Source organism: Nansenia antarctica (assembly GCF_963989245.1).
Source record: "Nansenia antarctica genome assembly, chromosome: 13".
NCBI classification, from domain to species: domain Eukaryota; kingdom Metazoa; phylum Chordata; class Actinopteri; order Argentiniformes; family Microstomatidae; genus Nansenia; species Nansenia antarctica.
Window position 1 is genome coordinate 21,937,789 of NC_137683.1, and position 12,500 is coordinate 21,950,288.

At 50.4% G+C, this 12,500-nt stretch overlaps 1 protein-coding gene across 1 annotated transcript in view; it reads right to left on the bottom strand.

The window, feature by feature from the left end:
• Nucleotides 1–12,500, bottom strand: part of LOC308169424 (hydrocephalus-inducing protein homolog) — a gene marked incomplete at its 5' end in the record, with an annotated part of 59,275 nt that overhangs the window by 10,789 nt on the left and 35,986 nt on the right. The window contains 24 exon segments of the mRNA XM_080544106.1: nucleotides 284–431; nucleotides 1,054–1,219; nucleotides 2,038–2,164; nucleotides 2,325–2,519; nucleotides 2,596–2,842; nucleotides 3,178–3,263; nucleotides 3,775–3,935; nucleotides 4,280–4,620; nucleotides 4,920–5,153; nucleotides 5,587–5,692; nucleotides 5,921–6,116; nucleotides 6,300–6,451; nucleotides 6,754–6,989; nucleotides 7,437–7,641; nucleotides 8,703–8,814; nucleotides 8,954–9,195; nucleotides 9,501–9,633; nucleotides 9,635–9,667; nucleotides 9,847–9,946; nucleotides 10,093–10,192; nucleotides 10,851–11,049; nucleotides 11,582–11,754; nucleotides 11,896–11,924; nucleotides 11,927–12,054. Of these exon segments, the coding sequence (XP_080400232.1) occupies nucleotides 284–431; nucleotides 1,054–1,219; nucleotides 2,038–2,164; nucleotides 2,325–2,519; nucleotides 2,596–2,842; nucleotides 3,178–3,263; nucleotides 3,775–3,935; nucleotides 4,280–4,620; nucleotides 4,920–5,153; nucleotides 5,587–5,692; nucleotides 5,921–6,116; nucleotides 6,300–6,451; nucleotides 6,754–6,989; nucleotides 7,437–7,641; nucleotides 8,703–8,814; nucleotides 8,954–9,195; nucleotides 9,501–9,633; nucleotides 9,635–9,667; nucleotides 9,847–9,946; nucleotides 10,093–10,192; nucleotides 10,851–11,049; nucleotides 11,582–11,754; nucleotides 11,896–11,924; nucleotides 11,927–12,054 (3,849 nt within the window).

Below are 12,500 nucleotides of genomic sequence, written 5' to 3' on the forward strand. Positions count from 1 at the left end.
TTACCTGGTGTTGGGGTGCAGGGTGTGTGTTACCTGGTGTTGGGGTGCAGGGTGTGTGTGTTACCTGGTGTTGGGGGGCAGGGTGTGTTACCTGGTGTTGGGGGGCAGGGTGTGTACCTGGTGTTGGGGGGCAGGGTGTGTTACCTGGTGTTGGGGGGCAGGGTGTGTGTGTTACCTGGTGTTGGGGGGCAGGGTGTGTTACCTGGTGTTAGGGTGCAGGGTGTGTTACCTGGTGTTGGGGGGCAGGGTGTGTTACCTGGTGTTGGGGGGCAGGGTGTGTTACCTGGTGTTGGGGGGCAGGGTGCCCTGCGGGGGGGTCAGCTGCAGGTGGTTCTGGTAGACGTCAGAGTGACAGGACGTCTCCACCACTGAGAACACACATGCCTGCTGCTCCCTGTTCACCAGATACACCGTCTGCTGGGCCTCGCGGCCTACACACACACACACACACACACACACACACACACGCACACACGCACACACACACACAAACACAAACACACACACATGCACACGCACACGCACAGTTTTTTGTTGTTATAATAGTCCTAGTACATTCCGTCCAGGCTGTTTGCTATGTTACAGTACAACTGGTCTCTAGGCTGGTTGCTATGTTACAGTTGAACTGCTTCTTCCAATTCCAAAGTAACATGGAACATTTGAATTCAATTTAATTTCCAATTTTAGCTGAATTTCAAATAACATCACTGGAGAACAAACCTTCCAAAACTGAGTGCAAATGTCTGTTGAATATCTTATATAATACCAATACTGCTGAATATCTTGTAATATACTAATACTAATACTAATGAATATTCTGTAATATATTAATATTAATACTCCACATACTGTATGTTGTCATGGTATTCTTATCCCTTTAGCAGTGTACAGACCCCAACTCTGGTTACTCACCTACGACCCTGGTTGCTAGGTTACTCACCTAAAACCCTGGTTGCTAAGTTACTCACCTACACACCTTGGTTGCTCGGCTAATACCTTACAACCCTGGTTGCTAAGTTACTACCTTATGACCATGGTTGCTAGGTTACTCACCTATGAGCAGGTTGCCCAGGTTGAGGTGGGCACGGTCGATGTAGACAACTGGCTCGGTTGCCGTGCCAACCAGCAGGAAGGGCAGCGCAAGGTTGAGTTCTGGGATGAGGAAGGTCCAAAAGGACTCCACCACCTCCACAACCACCGGACTGAACACAAACCTCACCTGACCACACAAAGGGTAAACACACACACACACACACACACACACACACACACACACACACACACACACACACACACACACACACACACACACACACAGGGGTTAACTGAATAAAAGTCTGAAAAAATGTATTTCAGAATAAAAGTCAGATTTTTTTTAATTTCAGAATAAAAGTCTGAAAAAAATATTTCTGAATAAAAGTCCCCCCCCCAAATCTTTCTCAATAAAAGTCCCCCAAAAAATCTTTCAGAATAAAAGTCTGAAAAAAATTATTTCTGAATAAAAGTCCCCAAAAATATATTTCAGAATAAAAGTCCCCCAAACATTTTTTTCCCAAAAGTCCCCCAAAAAACATGTGGCTCATCTGTACAGAGAGGGTACAGAGGGTGTAACGACTACTGATTGACAGGTTACATTTCTGCCACATTGCTTTTACCCGTCCATGCTACAAATAAGTTAATAGTTGGAACCAATTCTCATCTACTATTAAATATAATGATTGATGTAATATAGCTAATGAACACTGTTTTTTAAGAAACGTGTGTTCTGTAGCGATTTACACACAATCAACAGGCAACGGATCTTAGTTAGAAGTATGTTGTGAGAGAAATCTATGCGCAGCACAGCCGGCAACGGTAGGCAGGGCAAGTAAAAATGTAGATGGGGCAAGTAGATTTGAGAAGTACTTGCCCTGCAGGGCAAGTAGGAAAAAACCTTAACGTCGAACCCTGGTTAGGCTCTCACACACACACACACACACACACACACACACACACACACACAGATAGGCTCACACACACACACACACAGAGCCATACCTCCACTTTCTTCCCTGGCTGGATGGAGTTGTGAGTGGTGTGGCATATGAAGGGGGAGGAGCCAGAGTCCTCACACCTCCAGGTGAAGGAGTAGAGAGTGTTGGTGGGGTTGACCACACTGAACTGTCTGTAACACACACACACACACACACACACACACACACACACACACACACACACACACACACACACACACACAAGTGTAGTACAAGTGGGTCTAGGCTGCTCTTTTTTAGTCAAGGCTTGATATCTGCAGTTTTCAGTGTCTACAGTTTTTTGGTGCCTACCTGGGGATGTGGGTGGCGATGCCCACGGAGGTGAAGTGTATGACTCTGGTCTGGGGGTCCAGGGGGGGGAGCACGGGGGGGTTCTTCCTGGTAGTCAGGTAGTCGGAGTCCTCCAGGTGGAAGTGGCAGTAGGGCAGCAGGCTCCGCCCACTCACCTCCAGGCTGGGACCACCCTCCTCCTTCAGGTTAGGGATGCTGACACACAACACTGAGTCAGCCTGTGTGTGTGTGTGTGTGTGTGCCTGTGTGTGTGTGTGTGTGTGTGTGTTACCTGCAGACCAGCCTAGCCTGTCTCTCTGCCACCTCTAGGGGGCAGTAGGATATGTTGAAGGTCTGTGTGTGTCCCGGGGCGATGCTGCCCTGGCTGGGCTCCACTGAGAATTGGGGCTGCTCTCGGTCTCCCAGCATCAGAGCAGCCATGCAGGCCAGGGACGAAGCAGGGCGCAGGGCCACGGTGCCCAGGGACGAGGCAGGGCGCAGGGCTGGCCCACTGCTCTGTCTGGAGGCCGGGCGGGCGTCTGGAACACACACAGCACCACAGACTGGACCCCCAACAACACACAGCACCACTGACTGGACCCCCAACAACACAGAGCAGAACATCAGGGGGGTATTCCATCAACGTCGCTAACTAATTCATCGCTTAATTGAAAAAGCCTGGTTACTCTTAATGTCGTTGGTTGGTTAGTTGGTTGGTTGGTTGGTTAGTTGGTTGGTTGGTTAGTTGGTTGGTTGATTAGTTGGTTGGTTGGTTTAGTTAGTTGGTTGGTTGGTTGGTTAGTTACCTCCCTGGTGGAAGGCTAGTGTTTGGTTAGTTACCTCCGTGGTGGAAGGCTAGTGTTTGGTTAGTTACCTCCGTGGTGGAAGGCTAGTGTTTGTCCGTGTTGAACCTGCCAGGAGAACTCCAGCTTCGCACTGCCCTGGTTTACCATCTGCAACCTAGACAACACACACTATACGTCAATACAGCTACAACACACACTATACGTCAATACAGCTACAACACACACTATACGTCAATACAGCTACAACACACACTATACGTCAATACAGCTACAACACACACTATACGTCAATACAGCTACAACACACACTATACGTCAATACAGCTACAACACACACTATACGTCAATACAGCTACAACACACACTATACGTCAATACAGCTACAACACACACTATACGTCAATACAGCTACAACACACACTATACGTCAATACAGCTACAACACACACTATAACTCAATACAGCTACAACAGACTCACACACACACACACACACACTATACCCCAATACAGCTACAACACACTCACACAAACACACACAGTATACCTCAATACAGCTACAACACACTCACACACACACACACACTATACCTCAATACAGCTACAACACACACGCACACGCAGGCACGTGCACACACACACACACACACACACACAGTAACTCACTGGAACACTCTTGTTTGGTACAGCAGTGTGTCTTTAAAGCGCATGGGCTGGGTGCTGCAGGAGACCTTGGTGTAGTCACACACAGCGCTGACACGCAGCTCCAGCTCCCGATGGGAGTTCTCCACCACACTGTGGCCTGGCTCTGGGTCTGTCTCCATCACCTACACACACACACACACACACACACACATACATACATACACAGTGTGAGTGTGTGGATATGTTTGTGCAAGTGTGCGTGTATATGTGAGTGTGTTGGTGTGTGTGTGTGTGTGTGTGTGTGTGTGTGTGTGTGTTGGTGTGTGAGTGAGTGTGTGTGTATATGTGAGCATGTTGGTGTGTGTGTCTGTGTGTGTGTGTGTGTGTGTGTGTGTGTGTTACCTTCCTCTTGGTAGGCTGGGTGTGTGTGTGTGTGTGTGTGTGTCTGTGCGTGTGTTACCTTCCTCTTGGTAGGCTGGGTTTATAAGTGTGTGTGTGTGTGTGTGTGTGTGTGTGTGTGGGTTACCTTCCTCTTGGTAGGCTGGGTGTCCTCGGCGTCCAGCCACCTCACGGTGCGGCACCGGTCGTCCCAGTCCTCCACTGTCTCCAGGGGCGACGTGAACGCCACGCGACAGAGCTTGCACCTGATTGGCTGGCCGCTGAGCAGGGCGGGCTGCTGGGACAGGAAGCTGATGGTCACCTGCTTTGAGCAGCCGGCGTGGAGGTGGCCTGCCCGGGGGGAGAAGCTGACCCCCGACCCCTCCGACGGCCACTCAAACCTCATGGCCTCCCGGCTGCTGTGATTGGTCATGGTGAAGCTCCGCTGGTAGGGTCGGCCCACGTGACAGTCACCAAACACCAGCAGATCTGACCCTGGGGAGAAATCTGTTATCTACTGTTAGGCCTGGGACAGATCTGTTATCTACTGTTAGGTCTGGGACAGATCTGTTATCTACTGTTAGGCCTGGGACAGATCTGTTATCTACTGTTAGGTCTGGGACAGATCTGTTATCTACTGTTAGGCCTGGGACAGATCTGTTATCTACTGTTAGGTCTGGGACAGATCTGTTATCTACTGTTAGGCCTGGGACAGATCTGTTATCTACTCTTAGGCCTGGGACAGATCTGTTATCTACTGTTAGGCCTATCCTGGTGTCTCCTCCTACCCTCAGGTGACTCCTCCTCCTGCCCTGCCCCTCCGGGGATGTTGTCCAGGGTGATGTCGTCATTGTAACCCTCCCCAGCAAGCAGCACCAGAGTCTCCTCGTATGGGTTGTCCTCCACCAGGAGGCGCAGGTCCACCTCCACCCGCCCCGCCTCCCACGGGGAGAAACACACCTCCAACCCTGCCTGCTGCCCCAGGCCCAGCCTGAGGGAGGCGCTGTGGGCCACCTGTCTCTCTGGCACACACACACACACACACACACACACACACACACACACATACCACACCACGGCAACATATTTGTTTTTATTGCACAATGCTACTGGGAAAATGTTTTGATGTATGTGTGTGTCTTCTGGGTCGGGCCTCTCCCCGATCTGAGCTCAGTAGCAAAGTTAAATATCAAGTTCTCTGACATGAAATATGACAACACATCTTTTGTGTGGTTAGATGTATAAGAACAAATATTTTGTGTGGTTAGATGGTTGGATATTCCATATTGTCCTTAGATTGGGCGGGAGCCATTTTCTAAATAAAAGTCTTATAGATATCTTATAGATAGATGGGCCAAAGTACCACCATTCAAAAAAGTTTTTTTCCATAAATAATAATATAAAGCTTTTTGGCTCCAACAACCATACATACAGTACAACGTCCATCCTACACACCTGAGCCAGCGGTGCCCTCTATGTGTGAGGAGGAGACGGTGCAGTCGGTGTCAGCAGCAGCTGTCAGGGTGAACACACCCAACTTATCCAGCATGTCAATGTGAACCTATAACACACATGAATAACACATGAATAACACATGAATAACAATAACAGTTTAATAATACATTAATATGTAGTTTAATAATAGCTAATAACACATGAATAGCAAATGAATAAAGTACTAACACCTCTCCAGAGCAGGCTTGGGCAGACACCCAGCAGAAGCCAGCCAGCCTGACACACACAGACACACACACACACACACACACACACACACACACACACACAGTACCTGTGCAGGAACGGTGCCGTCGTTGCTCAGCAGCAGTAGCAGGGTTTGGCGGCGGCCCACCAGCAGCCTTCTGAAGTGCAGCAGAGGACGCCCCCCCCTGGTCCGGAGGGAGGGCCGCACCACAGACACCCTGGGCAGGTTCCCCTCCCCCACCACCTCAAACACCAACACCTTGGCCTTCCCCGCGGGCAGCAGGCTGGCACACACACACACACACACACACACACACGTACACATAGACACACACCACAGGTAACCAGAGACACTCTTAAAGAGAGACACTCTTTACACATACAACACAACACACAAATCTATACACTGGGGCACACAGACACACACTAAAACACACACACACACACTCAGTAATACACGGTAGTACCTGGTGGCGCCCTCCAGCGAAGCCTCAAGCAGGGCGTGGCAGGTCTGCAGGGTGAGGGGTGTGAAGGTGAGGACAGCGTAGGCGTGGGCGTGGCTGGGGATGGTTAGCCTCGACGGGGACAAATCAAACACCTCCGAGCTGCGGACCGACACCTGGAACCACCAGTCACAATCATCTGTACTAGTGTGTGTGTGTGTGTGTGTGTGTGTGTGTGTGTGTGTGTGTGGAGTGTGTGTGTGTGTGTGTGTGTACCTTGGAGAGGACGGACGTCAGGGCGAGGCTGAGTGTGTGAGTGTGTGTGTGTGTGTGTGTGTGTACCTTGGAGAGGACAGACTTCAGGGCAAGGCTGAGTGTGTGTGTGTGTGTGTGTGTGTGTGTGTGTGTGTGTACCTTGGAGGGGACAAACTTCAGGGCGAGGCTGAGTGTGTGTTTGTGTGTGTGTGTGTGTGTGTACCTTGGAGAGGACAGACTTCAGGGCCAGGCTGAGTTCACAGGGCACCTTGCCAGGGTTGGTGAGGCGGAAGCGGGCTTTGGCGGGCTGACCAACCAGAACGTTCTGGAACACAAACTTGTTGTCGTCCTGAATGAAGACGCTGTCGGCGTGGCGGAACTGATCACACAGCAGCTCAGCGCTGCTCACACAAACACGATGCTCCTCAAAGATGGACCATATGTCCTTATACGCAATACCTGGAGAAGAGAGGAGGGGGGGGGAGTAGAGGAGAGGAGAGGAGAGCGGGAGGGATTGAGAGGAGAGGAGAGGGAAGGAGAGGGGAAGGGAATGAGGGGAATGAGGTAGGAGGACAGGTCCAGGCTAAGGTGGAGGAGACCGACTGCAGAACACTGAATGTGTCAAATAAAGTCAAGTATACAGTCATGGACAAACATATTGCCCTTCTGTCAGATAATGCACCACTTCTCCCAGAAAATTGTTGCAATTACAAATGCTTTGGTATTCTCAGGTTTATTTCTTTTGTTTGCATTAGAACAGCACAAAAAAGCAGAGAACAAAAGGCAAATCTGACATCATTCCACATAGAACAAAAAAAATGGACTGGACAAAATTCTTGCCACCTTTTCAAAATTGCAAGAAATAATTGTATTTCAAGCAATAATTGTATCCCCGCCCCCCCTTACCTGGCAGGCAGACCTCCGCCCCCAGGGTGTAGGGGATGCCTCCAGGGTGGTCTTGGGGGTCCCGGTCGGTGACGTCCAGGCACAGACACTCAGTCCAGCGGCCCGGCTGCTCAGCCACGCAGTCCACCGCCACCACCTGCTGCCCCCCCGGGGGCAACACCCCCCACCCCGGGGACACGGAGAACACCCCCACCGTCAACCTGGCCTAGACACACACACACACACACGCATTTATCCAAAGCGACTTACAACAAATATAATCATGGCAAACAATATCGCCCTTCTACAAATGCTTTGGTATTCACATGTTTATTTCTTTTCTTTGCTTTGGAACAGCACAAAATGATTGGCACCTTTTCTCCTGAAGAAAAACGATCGACTATTTATGGAAAACGAATGACTCATCAGTCCTCAGCAATTTTAGACCAATTTCTAATCTCTCTTTTTTAAGTAAAATGTTAGAGAAACTAGACTTTCTTACCTCAAACTTAGGGTTAATAGGGGGACATTTTAGTTAGGTTTTCGAGCACAGAAACAGCACATAAACAGCCCTGGTAAAGTTTGCGAACGACCTTAGAACTAACCTGGACAACAAAAAACTCTCTCTCCTAGTTCTCCTTGACCTGAGTGCAGCTTTCGATACAGTCGACCACAATATTCTCATAGACAGACTACATAAGTATGTTGGCCTCTCTGCCATTGCACTAAACTGGTTTAAGATTTACCTAACACGTAGAGAATTGTTTATTGCCCTCTATGAATACTCTAATAACTATCACTATGGCATCAACTATGGAGTACCACAAGGCTCTATCCTAGGTCCAGTCCTCTTCAGTTTATATATGCAGTATCATCAGGAGACATGGCATACATTTTCACAGCTATGCTGATGACGCTCTATATTGCCATAACCATTGTCTACCGATGAAACAATCCCTCATGAAAGAATCCATATTGATGCCCTCCAAAAGTGTATTATAGACATTAATGCTTGGATGGCTCAGAACTTCCTTCAGCTCAACTAGGGCAAAGAGGGCCAATGACATGACAGAGAGAGAAACTGCCCTCTAAATTGAAGTCACTGGCACTCAGTCCTAAGCACCAGGCCAAACACACACACACACACACACACACACACACACACACACACACACACACACAGACACAGACACAGACACAGACACAGACACACACACACACACACACACACAGAAACACACACACACACACACACACACACACACAGAAACACACACACACACACACACACACCTGTGCTCCCATGTCCTTCTGGATGCTCTCGGTGCGGCGGACCTTGTTGCCGAGCAATGGCTTGGCTGAGTGGCAGTCGACACGAGACACCCGCTTAGCAACCACCCTGAGAGAGGAAGAGGAGGATGATGACAGGAAGGAGGAGGAGGGAGAGGTAGAGGACAAGTTGGAGCTGAGAGTTTTCAGAAGAGGAGAGAGGGATGAGAGTGTTTGGAGGTAGAGGAGAGGAGAGAGGGATGTCCTACCCTCTCCTCTGGGTGGGGGCGGGCAGGTCTTTGGCCATGCGGCTGATGTTGAAGCGGATATCGTACTCTCCCGTGTTGGCGATGGTCAGAGTCTGGCTCCGCCTACAGCCATACGGTAGGGGGCCGAAGGACACGCCCCCTGCTGGCAGGAGGCGGTACTTAGAGAACAGAGATTGGACGGACACCTTGATGGGCACAATGGCGATGGTCTCTCCTCCCTCCGATAGGTTAGGCTCTATCACCTGATAGGACACACCTTCACTTTAACTAGACACACACCTTCACTTTAACTAGACACACCTCCCCTTTAACTAGACACACCTCCCCTTTAACTAGACATACCTCCCCTTTAACTAGACACACCTCCCCTTTAACTAGACATACCTCCCCTTTAACTAGACACACCTTCCCTTTAACTAGACACACCTCCCCTTTAACTAGACACACCTCTTTAACACACCTCCCCTTTTATAAAGAAGGACCCTCTGTCGGGTTGCAGCCTGTTACCGTAGACTGAAAGCTAGCTGTGTGATTGGCTGAGTCTGACCTGGCAGCGCAGGATTGGCTGCTCCTTGATGGATACTTCCTGGTTGTGTCTGAAGAGGAAGGTGACGGTGGTGGGCCGGTCTGAGGGCTGCAGCGAGCCACTCTGGGGCGACACAGACAACACACACCCCAGTCTGGCATGGAGGGTCTGTGGCTTCCAGCACGAACCTGGAACACACACACACACACACACACACACACACACACACACACACCTCACCTACTGACAATGATCCCAGTCCCTGTGTTTAAAAGGAGTGTGTGTGTGTGTGTGTGTGTGTGTGTGTGTGTGTGTGTGTGTGTGTGTGTGTGTGTGAGTGTGTGTATGGTGTGGTGATCTAACTCACTTGAAAGCGATCTCATATTTTCCTTTGTTCTTCATGTTGACAGCCAGCTTCACCTGCTCTGACACTTTGATGGTTCCAAAGTCCAGACCACCATCGGCCCCTGAAATACACACAACACACACAACACACACACACACACACACACACACAGGACAGGATTAAGTGTGGGAGAGGGTCAGATGCTGTGTATGTATGTGTGTGTGTGTGTGTGTGTGTGTGTGTGTGTGTGTGTGTGTGTGTGAGACCCTTTAGGGAAGGTGAGGTCCAGTGCAACATCGTACGCCTCAGCGATGATCTGGATGTTCTCTGTGTGGACGATACCCAGGATGTTCTCCACGTCAGACACCTGTCACACACACACACACACACACACACACACACACACACACACACACACACACACACACCATGTTTTGAGAACAGCTAAGCAACTGGCAGACTGAGCGTCTCCAGTCAGGGCCTTGAGGTTGAACATGAAGACTGTATTGTGTGAGGTTGCTATTTACATTGAACTGTTGGAACGAACACAACGCAGAGACAAAGAGACATCATCATCAGATATTTCAAACACCAATTGCCAACAGGGTTAGTGGTCAGGGTCAGGGGTCAGAGTGAGGTTTAGGGGTCAGGGTTAAGGGTTTAGGGGTCAGAGTTAGTGGTCAGGGTTAGGGGTCAGAGGTTAGTGGTTAGGGTTGGGGTCAGGGTTAGGGGTCAGAGTGAGGGTTAGGGGTCAGGGTTAGGGGTCAGGGTTAGGGGTCAGAGTTAAGGGTTAGGGGTCAGAGTTAGTGGTCAGGGTTAGGGGTCAGGGTTAGGGGTCAGGGTTAGGGGTCAGGGTTAAGGGTTAGGGGTCAGAGTTAGTGGTTAGGGTTAGGGGTCAGGGTTAGGGGTCAGAGTGAGGGTTAGGGGTCAGGGTTAGGGGTCAGAGTGAGGGTTAGGGGTCAGGGTGAGGGGTCAGGCTTAAGGGTTAAGGGTCAGAGTTAGTGGTCAGGGTTAGGGGTCATTACCTCCAGGCGGATGGCCTTCTTCAGGACGAGGGGCTTCAGGGCTCTGAAGTGCATCTGCAGGGTGAAGTCTGAGTGTGGCAGGATGACGCCCTGGTCCTGAGACACGCTGAACTCATCCCCCAGGACCTCCAGGCCGCTCAGCCTCCAGGCAGCAGGCAGGCCCATGCTGTTCTTCAGGACCAGGGTCCGGGTGTCCTTCCTGTGGGGGGGGGGGGGGGGGGGGGACCACCACAGGGTGATGTAACTGTTAGTGGCTGCTGCTGAGGTCAGACCTGAATAGTAGATGTGATCAGGGTGATGTCAGACAAGACTAGTAGATGTGATCAGGGTGTCAGACCAGACTAGTAGATGTGATTAGGGTGATGTCAGACCAGATGAGTAGATGTGATTAGGGTGATGTCAGACCAGATGAGTAGATGTGATCAGGGTGATGTCAGACCAGACGAGTAGATGTGATCAGGGTGATGTCAGACCAGACTAGTAGATGTGATCAGGGTGATGTCAGACCAGACTAGTAGATGTGATCAGGGTAATGTCAGACCAGACTAGTAGATGTGATTAGGGGGATGTCAGACCAGATGAGTAGATGTGATTAGGGTGATGTCAGACCAGATGAGTAGATGTGATTAGGGTGATGTCAGACCAGACTAGTAGATGTGATCAGGGTAATGTCAGACCAGACTAGTAGATGTGATCAGGGTGATGTCAGACCAGAGTAGAGGAGTTCAGACCTGTGCAGGAGGATCTTGTCAAAGTGCAGCAGCTTGCGTTGGAGCTCCAGCTCGGGCCTGACGCCGCAGCAGGCCAGGCGCAGCAGGAAGGGCTGGGGTTGTCCTTGACGCAGCCCACCACGGCTGTCCTCTGTCACCCCCGGGCTGGTGGGGTACGCCCACACCCGCAGCTCCTGGAGGGGGGGGGGGGGGGGGGTTAGGGTGTGTCTGTGTTTGTGTCTGCGTTTGTGTACCTGTGTGTCTCCTGGGGGCAGGATCATGTGGGGGGGGGTTCCAGAGGAAGGTGGTGTGTGTGTGTCTGTGTGTGTGTGTACCTGTGTGTCCCCTGGGGGCAGGGTCATGTGGGGGGGTCCAGGAGGAAGGTGGAGGCCTTGGTGTCGTGTTGGAAGCAGAAGTGAACGTCAGCGTCCAGAGGAGACGTGTTACTGATCACCAGACGCTCCATGTTCTCTGGGTACTTCCTCTCCTTATACCTACACGCACACACACACACACACACACACACACACACACACACACACACACCAAAGACATATTACTGAACGGGCCTACCGGGCCTAGGCCCAGGGGCCCCAGAGATCAGGGGGCCCTTTGCATTTCTTGTCGCAGGGATGCCGGTAGAAAATGTCCTACTGTAACTGGGACAAATGAGATTCCTTATATGAACGTAAAAAAACTATTTTGAATATACTTTTGAATATACTATTTTGAACAATTTTATAGGGGCCCACGTCTTGCAAAAAAAAGAGAAGCTTGTGTGGGCTACATAGTTTCTATAGCCTACACAGATTCTAATGCGAATACAGGCTACATTCCCATTAGATTAATGAGTAGGCTATAGAAACTAGACACTAGAGGGCGCCATTAAAGTTTGTGTACTGGGGACAGGTCACGAGGTCACACTGGTGCAGGTCGCGAG